Source organism: Aspergillus fischeri, genomic scaffold, assembly GCF_000149645.3.
Source record: "Aspergillus fischeri NRRL 181 1099437636252 genomic scaffold, whole genome shotgun sequence".
Classification (NCBI taxonomy): Eukaryota; Fungi; Ascomycota; class Eurotiomycetes; order Eurotiales; family Aspergillaceae; genus Aspergillus; species Aspergillus fischeri.
This window is the reverse complement of record NW_001509768.1, coordinates 998,592-1,025,545: the sequence shown is the minus strand read 5'-3', so window position 1 is coordinate 1,025,545 and position 26,954 is coordinate 998,592. Positions and strand designations below refer to the sequence as shown.

General features: G+C 50.7%; 9 protein-coding genes across 9 annotated transcripts, besides 2 other annotated features; 4 read left to right on the top strand and 5 right to left on the bottom strand.

Annotated features, from left to right (window-relative positions):
• Positions 1-123: 123 nt before the first annotated feature.
• On the bottom strand, positions 124-4,171 carry NFIA_065200 (peroxidase/cytochrome P450 family protein; the record flags this gene model as incomplete). Its single annotated transcript, XM_001263252.1, has 13 exons — positions 124-149; positions 204-483; positions 541-780; positions 842-1,256; positions 1,310-1,842; positions 1,900-2,243; positions 2,305-2,635; positions 2,688-2,778; positions 2,842-2,982; positions 3,038-3,242; positions 3,296-3,537; positions 3,594-3,691; positions 3,761-4,171. 13 exons carry the CDS (start codon positions 4,169-4,171, stop codon positions 124-126), a joined length of 3,357 nt encoding a protein of 1,118 aa, XP_001263253.1.
• Positions 4,065-4,091: a microsatellite.
• A 3,773-nt stretch (positions 4,172-7,944) lies between the features above and the next one.
• On the top strand, positions 7,945-9,937 carry NFIA_065190 (T6SS phospholipase effector Tle1-like catalytic domain-containing protein; the record flags this gene model as incomplete). Its single annotated transcript, XM_001263251.1, is given in 2 exon segments — positions 7,945-8,064; positions 8,081-9,937. 2 exon segments carry the CDS (start codon positions 7,945-7,947, stop codon positions 9,935-9,937), a joined length of 1,977 nt encoding a protein of 658 aa, XP_001263252.1.
• A 1,140-nt stretch (positions 9,938-11,077) lies between these two features.
• Positions 11,078-12,100, top strand: NFIA_065180 (uncharacterized protein; the record flags this gene model as incomplete). The annotated part of the gene is made up of 1 exon (XM_001263250.1): positions 11,078-12,100. One exon carries the CDS (start codon positions 11,078-11,080, stop codon positions 12,098-12,100), a length of 1,023 nt encoding a protein of 340 aa, XP_001263251.1.
• An 802-nt stretch (positions 12,101-12,902) lies between these two features.
• On the bottom strand, positions 12,903-14,607 carry NFIA_065170 (flavin monoamine oxidase family protein; the record flags this gene model as incomplete). The annotated part of the gene is made up of 4 exons (XM_001263249.1): positions 12,903-13,897; positions 13,950-14,338; positions 14,392-14,429; positions 14,482-14,607. 4 exons carry the CDS (start codon positions 14,605-14,607, stop codon positions 12,903-12,905), a joined length of 1,548 nt encoding a protein of 515 aa, XP_001263250.1.
• A 1,041-nt stretch (positions 14,608-15,648) lies between these two features.
• NFIA_065160 (homeobox domain-containing protein) lies at positions 15,649-17,598 on the bottom strand (the record flags this gene model as incomplete). Its single annotated transcript, XM_001263248.1, has 3 exons — positions 15,649-17,142; positions 17,209-17,320; positions 17,420-17,598. 3 exons carry the CDS (start codon positions 17,596-17,598, stop codon positions 15,649-15,651), a joined length of 1,785 nt encoding a protein of 594 aa, XP_001263249.1.
• Positions 16,658-16,683: a microsatellite.
• A 1,856-nt stretch (positions 17,599-19,454) lies between the features above and the next one.
• NFIA_065150 (sugar porter family MFS transporter) lies at positions 19,455-21,365 on the top strand (the record flags this gene model as incomplete). The annotated part of the gene is made up of 7 exons (XM_001263247.1): positions 19,455-19,515; positions 19,656-19,772; positions 19,830-20,109; positions 20,163-20,483; positions 20,558-20,917; positions 20,969-21,129; positions 21,190-21,365. 7 exons carry the CDS (start codon positions 19,455-19,457, stop codon positions 21,363-21,365), a joined length of 1,476 nt encoding a protein of 491 aa, XP_001263248.1.
• Positions 21,366-21,566: 201 nt separating this feature from the next.
• Positions 21,567-22,234, bottom strand: NFIA_065140 (uncharacterized protein; the record flags this gene model as incomplete). Its single annotated transcript, XM_001263246.1, has 2 exons — positions 21,567-21,906; positions 22,029-22,234. 2 exons carry the CDS (start codon positions 22,232-22,234, stop codon positions 21,567-21,569), a joined length of 546 nt encoding a protein of 181 aa, XP_001263247.1.
• Positions 22,235-22,755: 521 nt separating this feature from the next.
• Positions 22,756-23,140, bottom strand: NFIA_065130 (uncharacterized protein; the record flags this gene model as incomplete). The annotated part of the gene is made up of 2 exons (XM_001263245.1): positions 22,756-22,913; positions 22,969-23,140. The coding sequence occupies 2 exons, from the start codon at positions 23,138-23,140 to the stop codon at positions 22,756-22,758; spliced, it is 330 nt and encodes a 109-aa protein (XP_001263246.1).
• Positions 23,141-24,703: 1,563 nt separating this feature from the next.
• Positions 24,704-26,941, top strand: NFIA_065120 (putative C6 transcription factor; the record flags this gene model as incomplete). Its single annotated transcript, XM_001263244.1, has 5 exons — positions 24,704-24,768; positions 24,983-25,710; positions 25,764-26,187; positions 26,237-26,528; positions 26,582-26,941. The coding sequence occupies 5 exons, from the start codon at positions 24,704-24,706 to the stop codon at positions 26,939-26,941; spliced, it is 1,869 nt and encodes a 622-aa protein (XP_001263245.1).
• Between the last annotated feature and the right edge of the window lie 13 nt (positions 26,942-26,954).

Here is a 26,954-nt window from a genome sequence, read left to right as displayed (position 1 = left end):
ACAAACTCAATAACTCAATCAACAATATCCAAACGAGAGGTATCTCAATCGTGTTAAATCGTGGCATCTCCATCTATACACCAGCTACAAGACAAAGCTGCGAATCGCGCGGCGATCGCAAGCTTAGGCATCGTACTGAACACGGAAAGCTGAGGAGAGACATTAGCAAGACCGCCGCGTCAATAGTAGAAGGGAACACTCACTTGTAGGGAAGACAGAGTAACTGCCATGATCCTCCCTCAGGTAAGCAGAGTAGCCACCGGGCTGAGGAATCTTCTTCAACTGTCCCTGAACACCAGGAGCGACGCGGAGGTTGTTCAGACGCCCGACAGTGCGCAGCATGGCGGTCAATGCAATGTGGCTGGTTTCCTTGCTGAGGAAGCCGTGTGGTCCTAGGTTTGGGCTGATGTAGGAATTCATAGGTCTATCCAGACGCACTTCCTCTGGGTCAGGGAAGACGCTAGCATCGCGGTTGGCTTTGGCCTAGTAACTGAGGGTTAGAAGAGGCGGGATAGCACAACAGTAGGGGGTGGAACGTACAAAGCTGACAAAGACCTTGTCTCCAGGCTGAATAGTGACCTCGCCGGCCTCATCAGTCACGGCGAGGGTAGTCTCTGACTGGCGGTACAATCCAGAATGATCGTTGAGACGCACAGCCTCCAAGCAGTAACGCAGCAATTGTTCGTCCGACTCCTTCGTGTCCTGTTTGGCCAGGCGTTGGATTTCTGGGAGATGTTTGCTGCCTTCTTTCGACAGGTAAAAGTCGACGATTTGAGTGAACTAAATCAACCATCACTTGTCAGTTATCTCGAGGCACGCAATCATTGGAGGATGTACTTACTGCTTGGGCCTGGCCGGGAACCATCGCAATGACTGTGGGCAGAATCTGCGCCCATGCGATCTCGTGAGCGCCCAGACCATTCTCCAGAAGCTGCTTCGTCATGTGCACTCCGTACTCCTTGAGAGCATTGTTGTTCTCGCGGAAGCTGCCAAAAATGCCAGAGAGTAGACTGCTACCACCAAGCGCCTTGACACTGGCCTCGAGAGCTTTGCCCAGCGGCTCACCAACGGCCTGAGATGCGTGGTACAGAGGGTAGGACTTGGTCTTGTCAATGTCGAAGTAGAGGCAGTTATACAAGGTTGCTAGAACTTTAAACATTTCGTGCTCCGTGTAAATGCCTCGGGAGTTCTCCTTGCTTCTCAGAGGGAGGGAGAAGACGTTCGAGGCGAAGATCACCGGAGCAAGATTCCCAACACTGCCAATTCAGTTAGCGACTTATTGAGCGTGCACTGGAAGAAAATAGCTCACTCCTTCGTAATATCCACTTGATTGAGGCCACCAAATCTCCTTGTCTTGTCTTCGAGAAGTTTCGTGGTGATATCTTCATAAAATTCTTTAACGCTCCGGTGCCACTCTTCTTTGTTCAGCAGCTTGCTCATAACGTCAGCGTGCTTCTGGATAAAGGCACTATCCTGAGATAGCTTGAACTCCTTGCTGGCCTTTCCGAACACAAACTCGACGGTGTCGTCCCAGGCGGCACGGAACTGGTTCTGTTGCTCCGCGACCAACTTGGCGTTAGAGTACGACACCAGGTCGACGCGAGGAGGAGTGTACCGGGGACGGTCCCAGGAGTAGTGAGACTCCCTGCCCAGATCCTTCATGATCTTTCGGTTCTCACTGGGGATTGTCATGGGGTAGTGAGCGTAGATAGAGTCAGGCTTGAACCAGTTGGGGAACGCTCTGGTGGCGAGCTTGTAGAAGACACAGCCCTGGTTGATGCTGAGGTCATATCTGACCTCGGAATAACCCCAGTTGGTGAGATTTCTCGGGTTGTAATCGATCTGGAACAGCTGTCAGGGCGGCTGCAAGGAAAAGCCCAAGGAAGCCGGATGACTTACCGTGTAGTGACGATCACCACGAACAAGAGCCACTGCGTCAGACAGAACAGCCCGGGAAATAGTGTAGGTGGGCGCAATGCCAACACCAGGGACCATGGGCTGCTTTGCTTCCTCAGCCACGATTCCGGGATAGAGTTCCACAAAGTCAGGATGGTCGTACAGACTTCGAAGAGACTCCGCAACATCTGGGTCTGAGTTGATCTCTTCAAAAGTCTCGTAGGGCTTCAATCCGAAGAACTTTCGGAACTCATTGAGTGAGCCCACATTCCACTTCCGGCTCTGGATGATGCCCAAAATTTCAACGTTCTTCAGAACCTTTGGAACGTTACGTGCGCCGAAAGAGCCTTTCATAAAGAACACCTGTTAGTCACTGATTTTTAATTCAGAGGGTTAGCTCAGACTCACCAGCAACATCCTCAACAGCGTTGACCAAAAGATTGACGAGGTCCTCATCCTTGAATTTTCCATCGGCTTGACGTTCCAGATCGGCGAACGTGCGCTTGGATGGATCCTTGGGTAGTTCCGCCTGATACTTGCCTAGACCCATGAGAAGCTCTGTCATCGAGACTTCCGAGGCGGGCTTTCCCATCAGCCTCTCATAGACGTCTTCAGTCCATTTCTCATCGGTGGCGCTAATAGCCGAGTGCCAGCGGTATGCCAGGTTGAACTCCACGGAGCATTGGTTACCCAAACCGGAGGGCGTAGTGCGGCTTCCCTCCATTTGAGCCCGGGGATCCTGTTCACGTTTAGTTCTCTGCTTTGCATGGTATCCAGCTGCGCCAACTTACAAGACACCAAGTCGAATTGGTTCTATTCAGGTTCACGATCGTGCGCAGGTAATCATACAGAGTGATGTTGATGTAAAGACCGCAGGTAATGCTATAATTCGTTAGTCTAGGGCACCGCAGGATAACACAGGATTAGAAGAAAATGCTTGCGTACAGTCTACCTGTCTGGAAGAGATCCTCATCGTACTTCGCCCAAGCCTTCTTAGCCTCTTCTTCCGACAGATTATCCGCGGGCTTGGTAAAGCGGCCATCTTCGTTGATTGCCGCTAGTTGCTCCACGGCATAGTTATGAAATCTAGCAAGGGATCAAATTAGCGAATGCTCCCAAACCATCAGTGTTGGAGATGTACCTATTGAGCATAACCATCAGGACACAGCACGTGGCCGGGAACGCCTGAAGACGGGGCTCGGAGAAGCTGTCGGGCTTCAACTTCCCGTCCTTGAACGTCCGGATCAGGTTCTGCTCCTCCTGAACGTCACCATACAAGATGGAGAGGTCCAGATAACCAGAAGTCTTGTTCACGTTGGGGTTTTTGTAGTCGGTCTGGAAGATATCTGCTTTCTCATTAGAATCTTTCACCGACCTCGTGATGTCTCGAGAATCTTACCGTGGATAATGAGAGATGCCCAGTCAAAGAAAACACTGGACACCTTGTTTGGATGCGGCTTGAAGGTCTGACGAGCGAAAAGCGTGTCAAAAACTAAGCCAGGGTCAGGCAATCCACCAGGCTGAATGATCAATGGGGCGATCGTCCGAGCATATGGGGTGTTCGCAGCTCCGAGCCACGGGAGCGTAGGGTTATTGTTGGAACCATCGGCAGAGCGATAGGCGTAATCATTTCCCATATATCTGATTATTATGTCTTAGCAAACGCCACCAAGTGTGGAAGTTGTTCGCAAACTCACGAGAGAGGAGGGTGAGGCAACGAATCCCACAACTCCGTAAGGAAGGCGTTTGTCAGCTCCTCGCGATGCTTTGAGTTGTGAGGAAGCCTGCTGACCAGCTACGAGTCGAGGAGTATAGTTTCAGCATTTTGGTCCAGTCGACCTGTGTCATAAGCGGGCCATCTTACCTGGATGATGCGCTCCATTAACATGGTCTTGTCATCTATCAGCTGCCCCCCCGGAAGTTTGCTCTCGATGACCTCCTTCAGGGTCTTGAAATCCTTAAAGCCAAGATGCCTGGCATCCTGCAATAAGCTGGTCGTATGCTCGTGCTCGAGGTAGGCCCCATCCCCAGTCTGGTTGGGAATTGGAGATCGTGAAGCATGGAGAACGGATGCGTATTTCTCAAAAGGAGAAACGGAATCGCCCTTCTTCTCATTACGGTCGTCATCAGACGATGACTTGCGTGCCGCAGAGATTTTGGAGTGACGCTTGTTGTTGTCGTTGTTGTTGGTGTTGGCGACGGCGGCTGCAGTGCCATTCTGCTTGGACTCGCGGTCCCCCTTCTTCTTGAAGGTCGACGAGAACCTCCGCAACATTATGATAATTGTGTATGGATGGAATCAAGTGAAACACAGCGAAGGAGGCAAGAAGAAAATACAACGAACAGGGGGAGCGACGTGGAGATAGAAAAGTAGCAGCAGCAGGGAAACCGAGCTCCAACCCACCTGCTCGGAAGGAACCATGTATTTAAACGCAGATCCACGCAGTCAATATGGTGCATTAACGTAGCGAGCAGAGTGGATTTGATCCACTAATTGCAATTGAGAGCATCAATTGGACTCGGAGCAGTGACAATTCCAGAGGGATCCTCTTGTGGTACCGCCATCTAAGCCATATTCAGAACCTAGTAAACTAGGCCATCAAATGGTAATACTCACAAGCGCATACCCCGCAGGGACAAGCAGAAGGCAAATGGCTGCTGAACATCTTTGCTAGAAAGAGTGGATATCCTTGATCCTTGTACCAAAGAGAACCTAGGGATGTGAACCAATGTGACGAATGTAATTCAGCTTGACGAGTAAGTGCATCTCTTTGACAGCCTGCCGCCGGGCCTCGAACAGATGGGTATGATTTGCATCGAATCTATGATTCATACCTAATGTTACGTAGTGTTTGGTACGAATGTCAAGGCTCAAGAAGCCGGATTAGGCAAGCGGCCGAGTGTAGACGCTGATATTTGACGAAATCCCACAGGTCGGTCTTGATGATACCTAATAATAACGATGGAGATTCCATGGAGAAGCTGCATGACGAGGAATCGGAGGAAAGCATGGGGGAAAACCGAAACAGCAAGAGTGCAAAGACGACTCTCAGCCAATCAACGAGGTTCATGCATTACCGACTTTCCTTGTAGTCTTTTTTTACCCAGCAGATCGTCGGCTCCTGGTGCCAGCCACAATGTTCTCGATTATTATTCAGATGATTGCGATTGTCAGCCGTAGTACAAAAGCACTAGGTGCCAAGATGATAATCGTCAAAGCTGGAGCTCAGAACTTAGACAGGGTTCTGCTCACTGGTCACTGCTGTCTGCTCCACCTCGGCTGTCCATTACCAATGGATTGATTTCACATCGCTGGGAGCTGTGTCCGGCGCAAGCTTGAAGTACAATACCTAATTAACTACCTTAGTATCATTATTATTATTGGTAGCCAGGTTTTGGTTATATTTCGACACACGCACGCTCTGTGCTGGGTGTGGTTACATTGTCCATTGCGCACTGACATTATGATGTGGGTGAATCTCATCCTCCCAGCTTTTACTGAACGTACGGGAAGACGAAACCTATCAAGCAGGTTGAGACATTGGAATCTAGGGATGGGTCATGGTGAGTTTTGTGCAATATAATGTGAAAGTGATGCAGGAAACAGGTTCCAGCAGATTTCTTGTCTGTGGTGATCGGAGGCGAAATCGAAATCGGATCGACTATGGAGTACCCACACCCGAAACCTTTAGTGAAGCCAGAAATCTCACTTGGGACAGACCATGAGTAGACTAGTCACAACTACTGAGCTACTAGGGTGAGTACTAGTCTGCGGTACCCACACGTTCGCAACACGTACACGGGATCACCACCATTTCACTCGTCAGGCTAGGATGGCCTGTAGCTACATTGATAGCTGACAGACATCAATACCAATATCTACGTACTCAATTGGTAATGACTCTCAGCCACTAAGAGAGCACAGGTATAGTAGTGCCTGTCACTCTCCGTCTTCTATCTTGGAAAGTAAGGGATTGTGGAAATAGAAAATTTCTCGCCGACCACTGTCCTTTGCGACACCGTTAGATGTAAAAGGTGTTATGAGTATGAGTTCAAGGAATATGTTGTCGGGATTCAATTGTGTCAGTGCGACTGATGGAGGATTATTCTGAAGCCCGAGAGTGGATGATAAAAGCGACTATTTTGTCCAAGCGTGGCTCCTTCAGCTGCCGTGAAGACAAGCTAGTGGATGATCAACAAGTTAACAACATACAGTAGGTAGATATCCGTACTTGGTACAGGTACATACGTAGTTGGTAAGATACGCGGTTCGTGGTGTGCGTTTAGAAAATTCGGTGACAAGGGGGAGGGGTAGGCTAGGTTCGTGCTTGTCCAGCAAGGAGAGCAGCTTACTTGGCAAAACACGGACAGAAACCCTGACATTCTATATATGTACTTCTGTGTATGTATCAGAAACTGATTGGACACTTCATGATGATTACAATGAGATGTCTCATCAAGACAACAAGAGAATAAAGTCTTGCTTTTGGAAGAGTGTTCGTTTGTGATGCGATCATGCGAGTGACCGAGACCATACGAGCAGAGCTGGACGAACCCTCCCAGCCCGTCTTGGTGGATCGAGGAGAGACGATCGGCAGCTCCCGAATGGTTCGTGGCCGGCCCCAGGCAGCCAGGCCCCCACTTCGGCGGAGACACCTCAGGATCCAAGGTTCTGAGGCTGTCATGATCATTGTCTCATCGGAAAGGGCCATACTCATAAGGTACTCCTGCGATCAGACTGAGTAGACACCAAGAGTACTCCGTACATATTCAGCCCTTACCCAATGACTAATGAGTGATGGATTCTTCAAAATGCAGTCCATAAAAATCATGCGTAGGAAACAGCAGCTCGCATGCTTTGATTGCCTCCAGCAGAGGGAGTATTTCATCCGGGATCATCAGCCGGCCATTGCTAGACGTGGTTGACCCCTTTGTCCCTCGCTTTGCACAGCAGGGATTTTCCTTTTTTCCGCACTCCTGCATGAAACTATCGTTGTCCAGTGTCCTTCTTGTGCAGGGCCTGGCTAAAGTGCTCCTAGGCCTGGGACAGCCAGCCATGGTCTCGGTAATCTCCACCCAGATGGTATCAATGGGGAAAGATCGTCATCATCTACTGCATCTCGATGGAAAGCGATCCATTCGATACGCGCCTCGGCCACACGGATTTTTCCTTTCAGTATCGAAAAAACCTTCTGGCGTAATCACTGATATCACAGACATTCTAATGGCCCGAATCCTGTTCAAGATTACCTGCCACCTCGATCGTCAACACTACTAGGTACACCATCTTTCCAGGCGATCAAAATCAAACCGCGTCACAGAGGGGCGAGACACGGCCTTCTGCGGAGGAAGATACTCCGATTATACTTTCCGGTCATGCTATCTTTAACGAATCTGACAGGTGGATGCATGCAAAATCACATTGCGGACTGTATGATAGGCTCTAATACGACACGGGCTTTGTGTTTTGTGTCCGCCGGTGTCCAAGCCGCTTGTCGCGTAGCTAGATACTCGGGGAGTGAGTTGAACACTTGCACTTGTGACAATGAAGAAATGCCCCACCAACCACTGCTGCTTTGACCAACAAGAGTTCTGTTCGCTCTCATGTCTCGCTTCTCAGCGGCTGAACCGATTTGGTTCAAAATATTGATCCGCGTGGAGGAACGAGCTTCCCCTTGTTGCTTAGCTCCGGGCGATGGCTGGATGTCATTGTCCTGCAGGGATAGTTACGTCTTGACTCTTTTCCTTCCTGGATGTCGAGGACTGTGTTACCATAGATTTGACGATTATTCGCTGTCTTCTGGGATCTGGTCAAGGTGTTAAAGCCCAATCCCGGTCTCTACTGGTATCACACTATAAAGTGCGAGCCAAGCAACTCTTACCTGCAGTTGCATGTGGGAGTCTCTGGAACTAAGAAACTGTACATAAGCTTCGCCCTCCGCGAGTCGGGGATTGATTTGTCATTTATTCCGATTTTTCTTGCTTTTGAGTTCACAATCAGCCAAGTGATCGCGCAGGGAGCATCAACAGTTATACCTGCGCGAAACCATGGATGCAGGACCGCTGGGGCCGGCCCCCATCCCAAAGCAGTTTGTCCTCTGCTTTGATGGTACTGGTAATAAATTTTGCGGTGATGAATCAGACAGCAACGTGCTCAAGATCTTCCGAGTGAGTCGTCCCCCAGGCCGTGTGTAGTCTGTCGATGCGTGTGCTTACAGAGGGTTCCTGGGCGAAGATGCTAGATCGCAGTAAGAGTCACCAGTACCATTACTACCAGCCAGGTATTGGCACATACGTGACGTCGAACTCCCTTTCCAGTAATGGGCGATTCCATCGGATCAAGTCGGCCTACCTGAAAGCTAAGGACTCCGCCGTGGGTTCCTCCTTCGACCAACATGTCATGGGTGGTTATAAATTTCTCATGAGATACTATGCCCCCGGCGACGAGATTTATTTTATTGGTTTCAGTCGTGGTGCTTATATCGCGCGTTTCCTGGCGGAGATGCTTGATTATATCGGCTTGCTCGAAGCGGGAAATGAAGAGCTGACTAGGTTCGCATGGAAGACCTTTGCCAAATGGCAACAGCGTCGGCGCGGGGATAGTGAAGAGGAAAAGGAGGAGAAGAAAAAATTGTTCCGATTCATGAAGGCTTTCCGTGAAACTTTTAGCAGACCTATCAGTCGCATCAAATTCATGGGTCTATTCGACACGGTCAATAGCGTGCCGAGGTTCGAGTCAGCCTGGATGCAGAGAAGCAAATTCCCCTACACTGCTCGCAGCTCAGCCAGGATTATACGACATGCCGTAGGCATTGACGAACGACGCGCCAAATTTCGACAGGATCTCATCTCGGAGGTCAAACCATGGTCGATGAAGAAACGAGGTCCTCATCGCTGGCAGCGACACCTGCATCACTTCCGTCATGATGAGGGTCCTGAGTCGGAGAAACCGAATGGTCTACCATCCATTGTCGTGAACGACGACGCGAACGTGGAGAACGGGCCGCAAAACGCCCCAGGCCGAAAGGATCAGGAGGAAACGGAATCCGTCTACCGCAGTGCAGATGGATCGCGTGCCGGAAGCATTCGCAGTGCACACCATTATCGTTCATCCTCACCGTTGAAGAGAAAGAAACTCGGATTGCCTGTACCTATGATGAACCCGTCTACAGAAGATTTAGCATCGGTGAAGAGTGGTAACTCGATGCTTTCGCTTCAAGTACCGGAAGCAGGAAGTCGGGCTCCTAGCGAGTACGACGAAGATGACGAAGATGAAAGGCATCAGGACATTCAAGAAGTCTGGTTCCCCGGCGGACACGCGGACATCGGCGGAGGTTGGAAACTTGGCGAAGGCGAAGAATGGCCTCTTAGTCATGCACCACTGGTATGGATGGTACACGAGGCACAGCGCGCGGGCCTTCAGTTTGACCCGCGCAAGCTCAAACAGTTCGAATGCTGCGAGGAGTATGATGGTAAGATTTCGCCTTTGCAAGAGCATCTCCACTGGGAAAAGAATATGGATATGTGTCAAGATCCCAGCCATGGAGAAGATAATGATGAGCACATGAGATTCGCCCGAAAGGAGGACGAACAGAACGTGTCTAAATCCAAGCGCAGATTTTTAGAAGCGCTGTACGAGTCCAGCACGAAAGGACTCCTGCATGATTGCTTGGCTTACGGCAATGGGCTGCCGTTCACGTCAGTGTTGTCGTGGCGGATCATGGAGTATCTTCCATTCCGTCGCATGGATCTGCAGGACGACGGCTCTTGGAAGCCGATCCGGTGGCCACTTCCCTGTGGAGAGGTCCGAGATATCCCCAAGGATGCTCAAATCCATGTCTCAGCCATCCGCCGCATGAAGGCCAATCCCGAGTACCGACCGGGCAACCTAATCGTTGGCGGAGGCGGACGTGGTGTCAAACGAGCTCCAGCGGAGTATGGCATTGGAGAATGGGTAGTTAAAGACCACGAAGGGGATCCTGTACGCGAAGTGTACGTCCGCAAGAGTGTGTCGAAGATGTGCAAAGAGACACATGCCTGATCAAGGATCCAAGGTTGCAGCCCACTGCCTCGCTCATCTCGTTCCATTCTCATGATAGTCCTCCCATTTGTAATAGTTGTCACGGTGTTAGATTGAGTGATCACTCTGATATTCAGGATGTTGGTTAACGTCATAATTCATAATACTTACTTCTTGCATCAGCTAGAGGTGTATGCGAGTGCTCATTACTCAGTAGTTGATCATTAGTAGCTCTTTACAACAGGCTTCCCGTTTGGTAAGTCCAGAGTAAGGGATCTAAAACCAGCTTGGGTTATTCAACTCTTTGGTCAAGGTAAGTTGCAATTGTCTTCATTAAAGTAGATTTCGTCGTTTGTTCTTGCCCAGAGCTGTCGACAAAGGTGTTGGTAGAGAGACGCTGGACGCGGCCAGACTCTTTCTCTTCACTGGTCCCAGCGCGATTGTATATTTTCTGTCAACCCCTGATCATCATTGCATGCAATCCTAGGACATATGTGCCCTATCAGGCTGAGAAATCCCTGCCTAGGGAGGAATTTACAGTCGCTGTTCTCCGAGGAAGCGTGCCCCTGGCTGAGGAGCACAGATCACGTATTGGCCATATTCAAGCGACCAGTACAAACGAGGGAAATTTTGGGCATGAATGATTCGCAAGGAGACAACGAGAAAAGAAATTTCTTTCCACCTGAAAAGCTACATATTCTTCTTGATTCGCACATCGTCACTGCTTTTGCTATCACGAGTCGTCCCGTGGGTGGTTTCCCTCTCTTTCCTCCTCCTTCTGTCCGCTCTTCTCCGACCGCTTGATCACGCCGCGGTTTCGCTGCTCTTCTTCTTCTGCTTCAGCTTCTTCCAGCTTCTTCGATCTCACCACTCAACTCTACATCTCCCATCAATCCCCCTTTTCTCCCTCGCGTACGGGGTTCCCTTCTCCTCTGGTAGTCGATACAACCAACTGTTGGATGGGTTTGTTGGAGGATAATAATATCGCCAGGGGTATAATCGATTTCGTCAAGACTCCGTATCCTTTTCCTTTTTTGGGTCTCGAGAGTCTGGACCGTCTAGGATCGATTCACTCTCATGGTTCCCGTACACAGTCAAGCATGAGGTCGATCTTGTTCGATAGACAGATTTTCACCGTTACATTTCCGTTTTCAGACAGACATGGAAGCTTCCCGTCCTTCCCCAGAGGGGCGCATTCTTCCGCCCCGCGCTGCAAGAACGGTCGAAGTCGAACCAGTCAACACGGCAAGCTCCGCGAATGCGATTAAGGAGGCTACTGGGAAATCAGAGCGGTCGGACAACGTCATGATAACCTTGTCTCTTACCCCCGATCCTCCGGTCGCTCCGCCGAGTCGCTCGACTTTCCCCCGCGCCCATTATCGCTCGCGGTCGTTGGCGGAGGTCTCGGGTGTCCCTCCAATGACGCGCGCTCACTCGTCCCCGGGGCTGGACTCCAAAGGGCGATATATCTTCGTCAATGGTCGAGAAGCGCCTTCAATTCAGAATGATAATACTCCAAGACGGTATCTACCTTTGCAGATACCTTCAAGGGATTCCCTCGAAGCCAGGATGGCACCTCTGAATATTTCAGAAACGATCTCGGAGCACGCTGAGCTTGACACAACCATGAAATCACCACCACATGGGGATTCCTCCACCACATCTCCCGTCGCATCACACAACCTGCGTGTCGGGCGCCGACGACCATCATCACCCCTCCACTTCCCCAGTGCGACTTCGATCACCCAGCCTACTAGCAGTCCCTCGTCGATCCATTCGTCACCAGTGGTCCTCGGCTCAAAATTCAACGAAGCCTTCCCGGGATACTCGACTTCCTCTACGTCGTCAGTACCATCGACTCCTACGAGCCTCCGATCGCGCAGTCCGAGCATATCCTCTCTCGAGACCATCCCAGATATTCCTGATGCCGAGGATGCAGCCATCGAAGCCGACCGAATTGCAGCGCTCAAGGCTGCCGCAGATAGGGCAGACGAAGCGGAGGCGGCAGCCAACGGGAGCAGGCGCCGTGGTACATCTGATGCTTTGGGTCCTGCGGGTTCTTCTGGCTCTATGCGAGGCGGCTCAGGAGTCTACGGGGCGAGAATCGACAAGAGGAAGCGCTGGAGTGTCTGTGGAGCGGAACGTCGGCAAGACCTTGACCTGGAAACGATCTGGGAAGATTAATTCGAGGGCTCATGCTCATCAGTTGTGCGCTTCGCAAACTCGACCGTTGAATGCTGTGTGAGGTGTCTGAACGACTCGCTTGTCGCGATTGAATGCAGCCTCAAACATCTGGGACAAGCCGGTGTTGAGGACATACTTTGACCCACACCTCTGTCATACACCTGCTTCTTCTATCGCTTTTCTCTTGCAACTTGGCTAAATCCTCACATAACCATTCCTACGCACTGTATCATACATACTATTGCTTGGTTCGGGACGCTATACGAAATCCTGGACATTGCTTTTTCTTTGACGCTCATACGAGGAGTTTGTGAATACCCAGATTGTCATTTGTTCTGTTTACTGTACGGTACCTTGGTTGTTCGCTTGTCCGTGTGTCTGGGAAGGTGCGATTCGGGTATCACGCTGGTCCGGCGATGCTCAGTCGTTTCATATTGGGGGCGCAGGCTATTGTGATTGATTATGCGAGGTGTTCAGCAGGCTTTTTTGAACGTGTCTTTCTTTGGCTCTCTTGATATCGTGGCTAAGCTGTTCTTTTGATTCCCCTATTTGCAGTGCATCTTTCTTTGCTGGGTTGCAGGTATGGGATGGCTTTGTGTTTTTGGATGCTAGTCATCAACACGTCTCTCTGTAAATATTTGCTCAAATCCAAATATTGATCGATATTATGTGCGTCTCGAAACTAAAAAGGAGAAGTATGAACAAAAGTGCAGCAACACACTACCTACTATATACGTGAGATGTCAATCAGCATGGCGTCCCCAACATTGTTCCAAAACTCGAATATCCAACCATCTGCAGCTCAAGCAGACGAAGCAACCTTCCTCGGCACAGCCGAAGGAAGCGAATCGTCCCTTCCAGCACCAATCCCCAATCTACCCAGCCCATGAAACTGGCATATCTCCCCAGCCGCCCGCTCCCCACTCCAGTACGCACCCGTACTTGTTCCTAGCGCTACAAAGGGCGCCGTGTGCTCGCCCGCAAACCAGACCCCGCGCTCGGGGCCGATATTCCCCCGGAGCGTCTCGATGTCCTTGTCGCCCTGCTCAAGACCTACCTGGAAATTGCAGTAGGAGCCGTTCCCCGCGTAGGGGTCATTCTGCCACTGGGTAGCGACGAAGGCGAGGGGTTTGCAGTCGGCCGAGGAGGCCGAGTACCCATACAGGCGGGAGTAGAATGGGCGCAGGAAGCCGTCGAGGAAGGTATAGTATTCGTCCGTGGCGGGGTCGAGATTAGCGATCTTGGAGACGATGTATGTGGCACAGGGGCCGTAGGTGTAGAAGAGGAGCGTGGGGTGGGCGCAATCGGCGGGGAGGCCGGCGAATGATATACACTCTTGGTTCCAGAGGATGCCTTCGGGGTGCTCGGCGTAGATTGGGTCGTGGAAAACCGCAAAGGTGGGATTGTGGTGAGCGGTGCCTTTGGGGTCCGGGCCGTTCAGGCCGGCTTCTGCGTCTGCGTGCCAGAAGGCTCGTGGGAATGTCACGTATACCTTCTCGAGTCGGCCGTAGGAGATGCTGTCAATGGCCTGGATGTGTCGAGGGGGTAGTGCCGGGTGGAAGGCGGATTTGTTGCGTTTCAGCCAGCCGAGCGGGCAGGTCACTACTACTTCGTCGAATTGGTGAGTCTCGCCGGCTGCGGTTGTCAATATCACCCTGCGAGCGGCGCTCGAGTTCTCTCGGAAGTCCGTTTCGACTTTGATGATCGGCTGATTGAAGCGGATGTCAGCATGTTGGGTGGCTGCTTCGGAAACGTGGTCCAAGATCTTCTTGTATGTAGATGCGATGAAGAAGTTGTCTAGCGATGCATTGTCAGCAGATAGCAGCCATAGAGAAAATGTGGCGCGTACTTCCGTCTATGCATTCTTCCAGACAGAAGAATTTGAGACTCTGTCTCTCAATAGAGTCACCAACGTACGCTCCCCACAGCTTGCATGTCTCTATACGGAGCTCCTTTTCCTCAGGGCTTAAGCCCGTTTTGCTGACTCTCTCCTTAAAGAAGTCAAGCAGACTTCGATCGGGCGGAATGGAGTCCTTGTGCGCATTGCTATATTCAAACGCTTCGTCTATCGTGCTCCATAAGAACTCAGAGATCTTGGTCGAGGTGGCCTCATCGACGAGCTTTCCATCTCTGGAGAAGATGATCTGCTCGCCTTCAAAATCCTCGATAGTCGTTCCGGTCACCTCTGCCACGCCGGCGATGGGATTCTTCTCCGTGCCATGAATCCAGTTAGGGCCCCTTGCGACGAATTAACTTAGACTCTTCCAGGCAGTCGAGTTCGGGCATCTCACAAGTCTATAAGATGATCGCCAATCTTTGTTTGATGAACCTGTTCGAATTCAGTAACTGATTTGCGGTGATCAATGTGCCTGTGAACGCACCCGCCCTCCGAGTCGATCTCTTGCCTCAAAGATGGTAACTTGAGCACCATTCTGGACTAGTATGTCTGCGCACCGTAAGCCAGCGAAGCCAGCTCCGACAATAGCCACTTTGAGGCCTCCGCCCATTGTGGCAATACGATGTGGCAACAAACTGCTCTGACGTCCAGATATTGCAATGTTTTTGCTAGAAGCAGTTGGGAATTAGGACACTGTCGGTTCGTGGTCAGTACAGTCCTATGATAGATGCAATAAGCCGGGGAAGAATGCTGATGCTCTTCTTGCATGAAAAATAGTAGATTGTATACAAGATAGAGGCCTGCGCCCGCTCAGACGGGAATCGAAGAACCACAACGCAAGCAGTATGAAACAGAAAAAAGGAGCGAATAACACCCTCGATTATCCAAACGAGTTGAATAGATCAGCATTCGAAGCATAAACGTTGTTGTGTGGGCTGGGACAGGGACAAGCTCACTCAAAAGCCGAGACATCATGTCCTGAAGAATACGAGGATAAAACAAAGCAGGACTTGTACAAACTTACCTCTCCACTATATACACCTACTCGTCCAGGTCCTCGAGCCTTTTGCCTTAGAAAGCTCAGGGATGAAGACAACTTGCTGATATAACAAAGTGAGATGGAGCTAGACAAACGAAACACAAACGCTTTGATGCATTCCTTATCAGTCAGCCAGCGGACCACGTGCGTCCATCCTGCATTCTTCTTGCCGCCAGGAGCTGCCAACTTCAACCTCCCCTCAGCACTTCAATCTGGATCGGAATAATGCACTGCTCTACAGATTGTTGGTCTATTGAAATATTTATATTCGTCCTCGTCGTCTGATTAGCGAGACAGCTTGCCTGACATCAATATCGCTTGGCTATCTCATAACAAGGGTTTCATCATCATCGTGGTCAACACAAACAAGTGGCCACAGCCCCCAAGGGGGAAGCTGTATGTTCCGTACAACCGAGGCTTATGTCCACAAAGCAAAGAAAGTTCAATCATTACAAGCTGAGCCTCGCTCCGACATCATACATGGAACCGCTCCTCGCTTGCTTGCGACATCCAACATGAGCAGAAAGGAACGTCAAGAAGTATAAGACAAAAGAAAAGGAACAAAGGAAATTAATGGTATCATAGAGACAAAGTCAAGGAGGAATATGAAGTCTACCTCCAAGCGCCTTGGCTCAAGGATAATAGACCTTGAACACAGTCGAGGTCTTCTTCTTGGCTTGCGACTCCTCCGCCAGCCATGAAAGCTGAAACATCCGCATCAAGCTCTGGCATGGACTTGATGCTTTTGCGATGCGACAATTGAGGAATTCGGGAACGCCTGCCTGTTGCGGTTAAATTCCTGTTTATCCTCCCATCTCGTCCATTGGATTCTTTGAGCACTGGGCGCTGAGACTGATGGTGGGAGGCGGCTCGCCGCCGGACATGTGAGACTCGGGTCCCAGGAATCCAGTTCTCTTTGTCCGAGTCGCCACATTCGATATCCAAATCATCCTTGTCTTTCATGGAATCACGGAGTTTGGAGATCTTATATGTGCCCGATGGCGTTCTGTTGAGATTGCTAAAGCCAGACTCAAGTCGGCCTAGAGAGGAGACAGTACGCGAGAGTTTCCGCCGCTTCTCACCAGCATGCTGTGGAATCGGAGTGTTGAGGTAATCGTTGGTGGTCGAAGTCGACATATTAGTGTGTCTTGCTGATAAGCTTCGGGTCAATGAGCGCTGACGAGGGGCAAGCATGAGGTTAGGGGAGGCAGAGTTAGGAGCACTCTGAGAGCTGGTTGGAGTTGACAACGCGCTTCTTGCGTCGGTGTCGAAAAATGATTCCCAGTTCCGAGGGTCTCGAGATCTTCCGAAGGCTTTCTCCTTCTCTATGGCGCCAGCCCGAGGTGTTCCAAGGACCACCGCACTACTGCTTCTACGCAGCCCTGCGAATCGGGAGCTTCTTGTGGAAAACATGGAAATGCGGCCTTTGGACGGGGATGGCTCATCTTCTGTACGGATGACAGCTTTCCCATCCGAAGACATGGCGATCCGGAGAGAGTTGCGTCCTTTCGGGGGAGACGGTGTTAACTCGCCTTCTCTTCGTACCATTGCCTCTCCGTCAAAGGACAGTGACAGACGTAGGGATGGTGGCGACTTCAGAACCTGTAGGCCGCCAGGAGTTTGTTGTTGCTGCTGCTGCTGCTGCTGAAGTGTGATTGGGAGATCTCCGCGCAGGTCTGAAATGGAACGCTTTCTCTTGGCAGAGAGTTGTGTGTCATCAAGCGGCGTGTCGTTATCTTGCTGGGTCGACGTTGCATCAGGAATGGCCTTATGGAGCTCTTGACTGTTTTCGCTTGATTGCGACGATAGGCTTGTCTGTGAGCTCAAACTAAGCTGTGCCGTATCGTCCTTGCCTCCACTTTCTACCGACTCATAGGAAGACTGCGGCACGCCATCTTCCAAAGGCAATTCTGCAAGATCCCTGTCTTGTTCCCGTCCATCGTACTGCTCTCCCCCACTCGATGACCCTGCCTCCGCAGAAGGGCTGTCGTCGCTTGTAGTTTGTCTTAGAGGGCTAGCAACGTCCGATCGAGGGGCGAGAAGTTCGTGTGGCTGGAGGGGTTTGGACTTTCGCCGGTCATTCTGACGACGATTCTGGAACCAGATCTGGAGCGTTGCATGGTCAGAACTGAAGTGGCTGACGACGCGTCGTGCTTGTTCTCGAGATCATACCTGCACTTCCTTCTCTCCCAACGAGACGCGACTCACAATGTTGGCGCGCGCTGTCTTGTCTGGTTTGGGATTGCGTTGATATTCGGCTTCGAGTACCGCGTGGTCCTCGGGACTATACGGCAGCAATCGGACAGCAATTAGCAGAGATGGTTTAAGCAGAGCCAGTCAATGGCAATTGACAACTTCGGGTTCGAATTGAGCCCATATATACCTTGTCCGACGGCGCTTCTGACGAGCAAGCAGCTTGTTGTCGACTCGCGGGGGAAGGTTCTGGGTGAGGGTCTTCTGGGAGTGCACGAGGAAGGCATAATTCAAAGTAGCAGATTCAGGAGCCTGTACGGTGGGCGGAGAGGAGGAACATGCCGCAGCAGAACGCTCGCGGTCCGACATGTTCTCAACACTGCCACCGGCCGATAGAATTCAAGATCGGTGTGGCATGGGGGAATTGGAAGCCAATATAAGAGCAGTAACGGGAAAGAGAGCCGTAGAATACAAAGGATCAGAACATTGATATGGAGGAGAATGGGGAATTTGATGAGAGATCCGGAGTGGACTAGATCTCTTAGTGGTGCGGTGGGAGAAAAGCGCTTCATCTAATCGCGTCGCGATGTGGACGCGGACTGCACAGCGTGGAGGCGTTGTAGTACGGCGTAACTAGTCCCAAGGTACCTTACTATACGCCCGCGCGGTAGTTCGGCCGATCCAGCCCGCCCGCACGAGGTGTCTTTGGCGTCGACAGATTCCACAGTTCCTGATTTGGGTCCAATTGATCCTTGGTTGCTAACATGAAGAATGCGTAGGCTGATAAGGTATTGACCTCTAGTTCTATCTATACAAACCTATTGCATCAGTGAGGGCTTGTCCATCTCTGCCTTACTTTTGACAGATTGTTACGTGTGTGACTTCCACTCGTCCAGCCCATTGATAACCTGACGTATTGCCTACGGCCTCTACATTACAGGTATCAACCTCGGGCTCATAAGACACTGTATTGGATCACGACGTCGTCTTATTCCACTGCATTGAAGACCGAGGAAAGGACACCAAAGCAAGGAGACATATGCTACCAATTGAAATAGATGGGCTTCAGCTTTTATGAATGCGCGTTGCCTTGAAGCGCATTCAAATCATTCAAATGATGACCAGCTGATCTTGTGCTCGTTTTCCTTACTGCTGCGGCATTTCCACCGACGAAGCTTTCCGTCACAAGTTACGGAGTACGCCGGGTGGAAAGTTGAGCGTGTTTGGCGCGGAAGCTGGCCAACGCGCTCGACGCGTTGTCACGTGCATTCTCTGTCAGTAATAGTCACGTGATGACATGACTGACAGTCACGCCCTTGACCACATGACTTGGCTGCCTTGTTACGGAGTAGGTGCTCATCTCTTACCTTGGACGATCTAGTCTAGTTTCTAAGGTAATGGGCTAGTTATCACTGAGTCCAGGACCGTGGACCTGAAAGTTCTGAGCCATCTAGGTACATCAAGGAGAGCCAGTCGAACGACTTTCAAGATCTGCCCACCTATTATAGTGTCCAAAGCATCTCCTTTCTCTTTTGCAATTGGAATTTCGGCTTCATCAGCCGCTGAGTGGATCTCTCTGCTTTCTCCGTAGGCAGTACGGAATTCAATCGCCTGGATCCGCCATTCCAAGTAGAACATAACTCAGACTAGGTCATGCCACCGGAGTCGAGTGTAAAATGACAATGGCGCACGCCAGCCTTGAAGACATGTGGTTGCTTGGCTTGGTCGACGATAGTCTGGACGGAGAAATCTCCTTGATATACCTGGCTTGGCCATGGTTGTTCGATCAATAGGAACACGGGAGGATAAATGTCAGATGTTAGTCTCACTTTTATTTATTGCACCAATCACACCACATCACTCTTCCCTGCCACAAGAGTGCCAGAGCAGCAAGCGAATGCCTCGAGTGGACTGTCCGGTTGAATTGTCGGTTGCTGAGAGTCTTAGCTTCGATCTTTAACCCGCAATCCCCGGATCTGGAGGTTCTCTCCCCGCTTGTCCTTCGCTGTGTCCCCAAGTTGGCATGGCTCGCTTCGATGGCCTCTCGCTACTTTTGTTGGTTTCTGCGACACAAGCCTTTTCACCATTCGATGGCTCTTCGCGAATGGCTGAATCTAGATTTTATATAGAGATGGCTTGCTCCCCCAACGGCCAGCCGGTTTTGCTCCCCAGGTGCACTCCGCTTCTCGCTGGTCTTTAGAGTTGCTATCTTTAAGTGTAGCAAAATGGGCCGACTTTTTACCATGAGTCTGGCTGCTTTTGCAGCTACTGGGTCGTTTCTCTTTGGTACGTTCAGCAATGATACTCTTCAAACCATTTTTGTGTGAATTCTGAGGTTTGAGACGCCTTTGTCTCTTCTCAGTTACAAAAACACACACTTTCATATCCACCCTATCTGAGTTTCTGGCTAAGTCGCTTATTAAAAGGATACGATGCCGGTGTGATGACCGATGTTATCGCGAGTCCTAATTTCCTCGCCTTCTTCAACACCAACAAGACCTCCGCCATTATCGGTGCCATTAACAGTACATTCAATGGAGGCGGTATGTCTTCCCTTTTCTACTGCAATTCTACTAGTTCACTGACAGAGACTGCGATAGCCGCCATTGGGGCCCTTCAGGGAGGTCTGACGATGGATCGCTTCGGGCGTAAATTCACCATCCAGATGGGTGCTATTATCTGTCTCGTCGGCGCTATTCTTCAGGCTGCGGCAATGAACCTGGCCATGATTCTGGTCGGCCGTATCCTCGCAGGATGGGCTGTCGGTCTCATGTCCATGTCCGTGCCCGTCTACCAAGCCGAGTGCGCGCATCCTCGCTCTCGCGGTTTGATCGTTGGACTGGCGCAACAGATGATTGGTGTTGGTTTCATCGTCAGCACGTACGTGCCGGTCTTCCCCTTTGTGATCTCCAGGGGTTGCTGACACCCGGCAGATGGGTCGGTTACGGATCACTCCACGCACCAGACACGAGTTCGTTCCAATGGCGATTCCCCTTGGCATTCCAGGCCGTTCCTGCTCTGCTTCTCGTTGTCGGCATGGTTTTCATGCCAGAGTCCCCTCGATACTTGGTCGAGACCGAGAAGTACGACGAGGCGATGAGGATCTTAAAGAGATTGCACTATGACGGTACCAATGACGACTGGATTCAGACCGAATACACGGAGATCAGGGCCACTATTGATGCCGAAAAGGCTGTTACGGCGCCTGGCTGGCTCATCATGTTCCAAGTCCCTCAGTGGCGGACCAGATTGATGTACGCCCTCCCCACGGCCGCCATCTGGCTGTCGGACCCCTGCTATAACCGCCGTCGCTAACCATATCATATAGGCATGGTGTTGCCGTGCAGGTCTTCACTCAGTTTACCGGTGTCAACGTGATCGGCTACTATCAAACGATTATGTATGAGTCGCTCGGTATCACAGGGAACAGAGCCACGCTAGTTGCCGGTATTTACAACTGCGTTGGTCCTCTCGCAAACTTGTTCTTCATCATCTTCATTCTGGACAGAGTAGGACGACGCAGGCCCATGATGTTTGGTGCCATCGGAATTTCCATTGCCTTGATCTGTGAAGCATCATTGAACTCGCAGAATGAGGATGGTAGCCGCCATGGCTACAGTATCGGTGGGGTTGCATTCCTCTTCTGCGTGACCACCATATTTTCCCTGTCCTTTGGCCCTTGCAGTTGGTAAGTATTCTCGTCACTCTACTTCGATGACGCTAGCTGATTGCAATCAAGGGTCTACATGTCCGAGGTCATGCCCATGCAGATTCGTGGTAAAGGAAACGCCTTTGCGACAGGTATCGGTAACTGGGCCGTGGCTACTCTCTGGGCCCAAGTCTCTCCTATTGCTCTGGGCAAGCTTGGATGGAAGTTCTACTTTGTCTTCGTAGCATGGAGTAAGTTTGCTCCCCAAAAAGGTGTCATCGTTGTGAAATGGGCTAATGTATCTTGTCTAGACATTTGCATTACCCTGCCGGTCATCTACTTCTGCTTCAAGGAAACCAAGCAGAAGTCCCTGGAAGAGATTGATTTGCTCTTCGGCGGTCGCGCCCTGGGCACTCTGCCCGAGAATGTGGCCGAGAAGGGCGAGGAAACCGGTATCTCCGTGACAAACGTGGAGCACCGTGTTTGAGATTGCGTTGGAAGTATTAGATGAAGTGTCATGCCGTCTATACCCTTGTATGAACGAATGTATACATTAAAGCCTTATGCTTAAGCAACGACGTGCATATTCATGAAAATTCTGTCTTTCTTCTATCATATATTCGACTCACGAAGTTGGTGACCTTCCAAGACCTAGTCTACAAGAACCAGAGATACCACCAAGACATCCCTAATCAACGACCCTGCTCCGGCGTCTCCATCTGTTTGGTTTCGCTAGACAAATCATCCATCTCCATGTCCATCTGCAGCTCCACCTCCAGCCTCCCTCTCCAAATGCCCGGCGATCATCCAGATACTCCCCCGCGCGCGGCGTCAGACCCTCAATCCCCAGAACCTTGGCTCTATCACTATCATCCCAAAGCCTCAACAGGACCATCTCCTCGCGCAGCGGATCCGCCTCAAACGTCGCCAGCTCCGCCCCGCTAAACGGACCACCCTGGAACTCAAGCGACTTTTTCGACGCAGCAGACAGCGAATCGTAGTACGCGCTATCCACAGCCGTGAGAAATCTGCGATGGTCAGCTCTACCATTACGGCTACTAGATTTGCAACGACAATGGTAATGGCAGGCGACTGCTTACGCACCGCTTCGCAGGGACATGACTCTCTACTAATTTGCAGACCGTCTCACTGAAGCCCAGGCCGCGGAGGGTACTCCGCGCCTGGTGTCTCGTGGCCGATGGGGCCGACGGACTGGTTGTTTTTCAGGTTCATGCGGAGGTGGATCTCACGTGTTGAGTCGAGGGGGATGATTTGGCCGATGTAGTCGCCTTGGCCGTGCTTTTGGAGGCAGTTAATGAGATGGTTTGCTTTCTCGAAAGGAGTTGATGGGGTCATTTTTGGCTTCAGGTGTAGGAGAGGGTGCCTGGGTGTGATGCTCCTGCGGATGGAAGAGGATGATCCGCCGCGGGTTTGATGGAGCTACTTATATGGTTGACTTCACGCTGCCCACGTGCGATTTGCTCTGTCTAAACTACTTTTTCTGGCCTCCGGTTTAGACTTCGTACGTTCATCGATGCTACTCGGGTGTCTCATAAGCTTCAGAGATGTATCCGACTATTCGCGTCTTCCGTTCCTATTACAGGCTATTCTCTTACTCTGCTTGATAAGGTCGTATGTTGAGTGTCTAGCTATCATCGAGGAGGCTATTTGCCCCATTTACTAAGATGGCTATACGACAACCGCTCCACGACCGTCGACAGTCAGCATCGGCGAGCGAGGTAGGACCCGAAGATAAGGATGTCGCCTATGTGCTCTAGTAAGCTGTTGATATCCGGGTCTGTGTAATTCCCTCAACAGGCTTGAGATTACATGATGTCCACTTATGGCTCTCAACCCAGGATTGCTCGATGCAGCGATCACGACCTAGGGGGATGTCCAATGAGGTGACTACCGTCGACTACTTCCAGGCCGCCATTTTCAGCATTCATTTCGTCGACAGCCGCAGGAATCGTCAGGTGCTTGATGTCCTTGACATGAGTGTATGCGTTGGCATCGATATGAGGGTCAAAACCGCCTGAAACAGGATTAAATGATTGTCTAAATGTAGAGTATACGTTGGAGGAGCATACCACTTCCTGCAAGCTTGTAATTGATCTTTTCCTTAAATAGAAGCATTTCCTCCGTAGCCAGCTGCTCAAGCACGCCCAGCACTCGCTGGCCTCGCAGAAAGCTACTAAATCCCGCATGGCTGTTGGCAAAGTTTTCCGTGCGAAAGAGGACTCTCTGTCCATAGGCATTCATTCCTGTCCTTTATATCAGTTTCCAGCTCTCTCCTTCAGTAGACCACTGTCTACTCTAGAATTATCTCACGTCATATGGCATCCACGGGACTTCAGGTGTGCGAGGTAGATCGTGGACCTCCTGGGATCATTGCTGGAGAAGCTGGGCCTCAGCCTTGTTGAGGAAGCCCTCAACAAGCAAATAACCCTTCTCTTTGTAGGACTGAATCTGCTCCTCTTTCAATGAATAGTAGTAATTGTCCATCTCGAATATTCTCATACCGCTGTGCCTCAAATCGAAAACAATCCAATCATCAACCCCGCGGGAGCCATGAACAAGATAAATACCTCACTCGTGCCTAGTCAGAATCTCTCCGTCGGTCAACCCATCTGGCACTGTAGCTCCTAGAGATGACTCTAAGCGGGGATATTTGCGCCATATGAGAATGCATGCTGTGAGCTCGACGTTGTGATTGCGACAATCCTGACGCGTGGGATCTCTGAAGTCCATTATTGGATGATGATGGGGAGATCAAGTATGGCAATTCACACGAAAGCTTCCATACAGAATACATATTCTACACATGTATAAAACAAGGCTCACTTAATGACAGCATCTCTCATCGCACTTGGTGTCTTTTGCGCTCTGTGATTTCGAATTCTGGCCATTCCCGGTCAGCTCTCCACGGGAATGGGTTCTGACGGCGCAATGGAAGACGGGCAGATCAGCGCGAGTTCAAACCGACAGTTGAAGACAATGATAAAATTCCAAAGCAACATGAGTCCGAGGTTATTCCAGGAAGCAAGCAGGGAGGTGTCGTGAACGTCAGTGTCTGACTTGGCCCTGTTCAGTGATGGGTACAATGCACAGATTAGTATGTACTTCAATAGTGGTTCTTGCTCATCCCTGAACAGCGCTGACATTCATTGAATCTATAGTTGGCTACATGGAGCCATTGTTCTATGTTTTGTGAGCACATCAAGGTCAGCTGGTTGTTTGCTGATTAGTTCTGGGTTTGCTGTGCTTGGAGGTCTTTGTTCGTGGTTCCTGATCCCGGACATGTCCCGTGAGCTAGAGACCGAAGACGCTCGGTTCAAGGCGTATCTGGAAGAAAATGGGTACGATATCAGCCACTACGGGGAGGCATTGGTGGAGCGAAGAGATTGAGGTCCGGTTGTGCTCGAAGACATCATATCAAGGCAATTGTTGACATAGGAGCAAGTCGTAGTAAATCCTTCATTGACAAATCTAGTATACCCGATCAATGGGTTAGGTTTTACTGGTATTGTTGTCGGATGAAGTTTGTCTTGAGTATGAAGTCGGCCTTGTGATGGAGATCTATATATTTGACCACGCTAACCGCATTGAGCTAGACAGCCTGAGGCCCACTTTTGCCGACATGACCATGTTTCGTTCTCACCATAATCCTTCCAGATGCATAAAATCAACCATCGAAACTTAACCTTAAACCTGAAAATGTTGTGATAATTTCATGGCCACCAAACTTTCTTGACGGAAGATATTTCAAGCTGCCGAGGATGGTCGAAATCGCAGGACAAACCCGATCGCCGGCAGTCCGTCGCAATGGAACGCTACAGTCCTGCGAACCCTGTCGCAAAGCCAAATTGCGCTGTGATCATGGGAGACCGGTGTGTGGCCGCTGTACGGCGAAGAACATCGCTAGCCGATGTTTCTATCATCCTGCGCCTATGACAAAGCGAACAGTCGCCAGTCGAGCCAGCCCCATTGAAGCATCAAGGAGATTGACGAGCCAGCCAACTTCAAAGTCAGGACTCAGAACCCTTTTATGTGATCCCGGCAGGACGATGATGTGCGTTTATGGTAGAGACTGACTGTTCGTAGTGCCTCAAGTCCTGGCTCAAATCGTGAACATGGTCGATTCCGTACGACTGTGGAGCCGCCGTCGGCCCTTCCTGGATATCTTGGATCGACCAGCTATTCAGCTGTTCTTGCCGAGCATCGCAGTGATATCCCTTTTGAAGTAGACAACAGCTCGGCGGCTGCAGTGTCCACTCGCTCTGTTGATTCAGATCGACTGCAGATGGGCTTGGAGATGCTCAAGTTGCTGTACGATCTTCCGGTCTGCGATATCATGATTCGCAAGTACCATGCTCGGACGGTGATTACCATCGTGCCAAAGATCGTTATTTATTCGATCGTTGAGTCCATCCGAAGGATATTCGACAGTTTAGACGCAAATGACTTCGATTCTCAGTTTCAAGATTTGGTCAACCAGATTTTTCAGAATACTTCTCGCCCGCTGACCATTCATGGTTCGATGACCGTGGAGCAGTACTTATCTTCCTTTACTGGGAGGAATTCCCGATGGGAAGCCCTGGGGAATATCTTTGCGATTACCGGGATAGCGTTGATGTCTACACCTGACAGCGATCCTGATTTCACTCAAGCAGCGCCTGATAGCGAGGCCAAAGATCGACTACGCGCTCAGATCGTTGAGGCCAGTGGTATCTGCCTCGGTTTCTGCGATCAAGCATCGTCTGTGAACGAACTCCTGGGCTTCTACCAGTACAATGACGTTATGTTAAGGACACAGCAATATGGTGACTCTAGTATGACTAACTACTCACTGCGACAGTTGATGGTTTGTTGACCGTTAATTTAGGTTATCAAGCTTGGCGTCGATTAGGTGATTTGTCTGCCACGATCTACGCTGCCGGTCTCCATCAAGAGAGCACTCAGACGGATGACTGCCCATGGTTCCTACGTCAATGGAGAAGAGTCTGCTTTGCTTCAGCATTCTACGCGGACAAGTCGCTTGCTACGTTTGTGGGCCGGCCGCCCCTCATCAATTACCGATACTGCACATTGACTCCTCCGATGGATATCAGTCATGAAATACTACTTGCGGGCGGGAGCACGCTGACGCAAGCAATATCGGATCTAGACAAGGCGGGATGGCATGTTTATGGGACTGCCCACCCCGTTACTCTAATTCGCCTTCGATTCCTGCTCGCCATCTTCCGAGAAGAGGCGCTTGAACTAGCGCTCGGCCCTGGTGACCAGGATGATCTCGTGGAGAAATCAAAGTAAGACCCCGAAGCCAAACACTCTACCCACTGCTGAGACATTCCGTAGTCGCCTGGTTGAGAAAGCACGGAATACATGGGACACGGCTCCTGCTTATCTGCGCTACGATATTCGTGCGGATGTGGAGGAGAATGATATCTATTGCTCGTCATTTGCGTTACTTCATACCTATCTCGACTACCTGTACACTGTCTTCCTGGTTCAGAGGACGCTGGTCAAACGCACCAACACCGGTCAAGCGGCACTTTTCGAAACATCCAGACAAGTACTGTCGAACATCATCAGGATCAACGCGGAGAGAGATTCGCTGATGGACATGACCCGGCATTACTCATGGATCGTAGGGACACTTTTTGCGGTCTGTTCGTGGCTTCAAAGGCTGACATGGTACAGATCCTCTATTATGGTCTCCCCGGCGCCAGCGTCTTGACCCTCGAGCTCCTCCGACAGAGCCGGGAAGTCGGACCCCATGCCATCGTTTTACCGCGGGCCGAACTCATCCGGAACCTCAGCGTCTTTCTCTCATGCCTGTCCTGGGTAGCGCGCCCCGGCCATGGGAATTACAAGACATGCAAGGAGGTTGAGAAGAAACTGTCGCATATCCTCGATCAGATTCTCGACCCACAGCCAGTGCAAGCCGAAGTCTTCAACGATGCGACCTCGGGCCTGTACAACGTCTTGGACTGGTATAATCCGAACACGTGGGATTTCAATTTCGAGTATCTACCATCGAGAGATGGGTTTCCCGTCTGATCGGTGTTGGTTC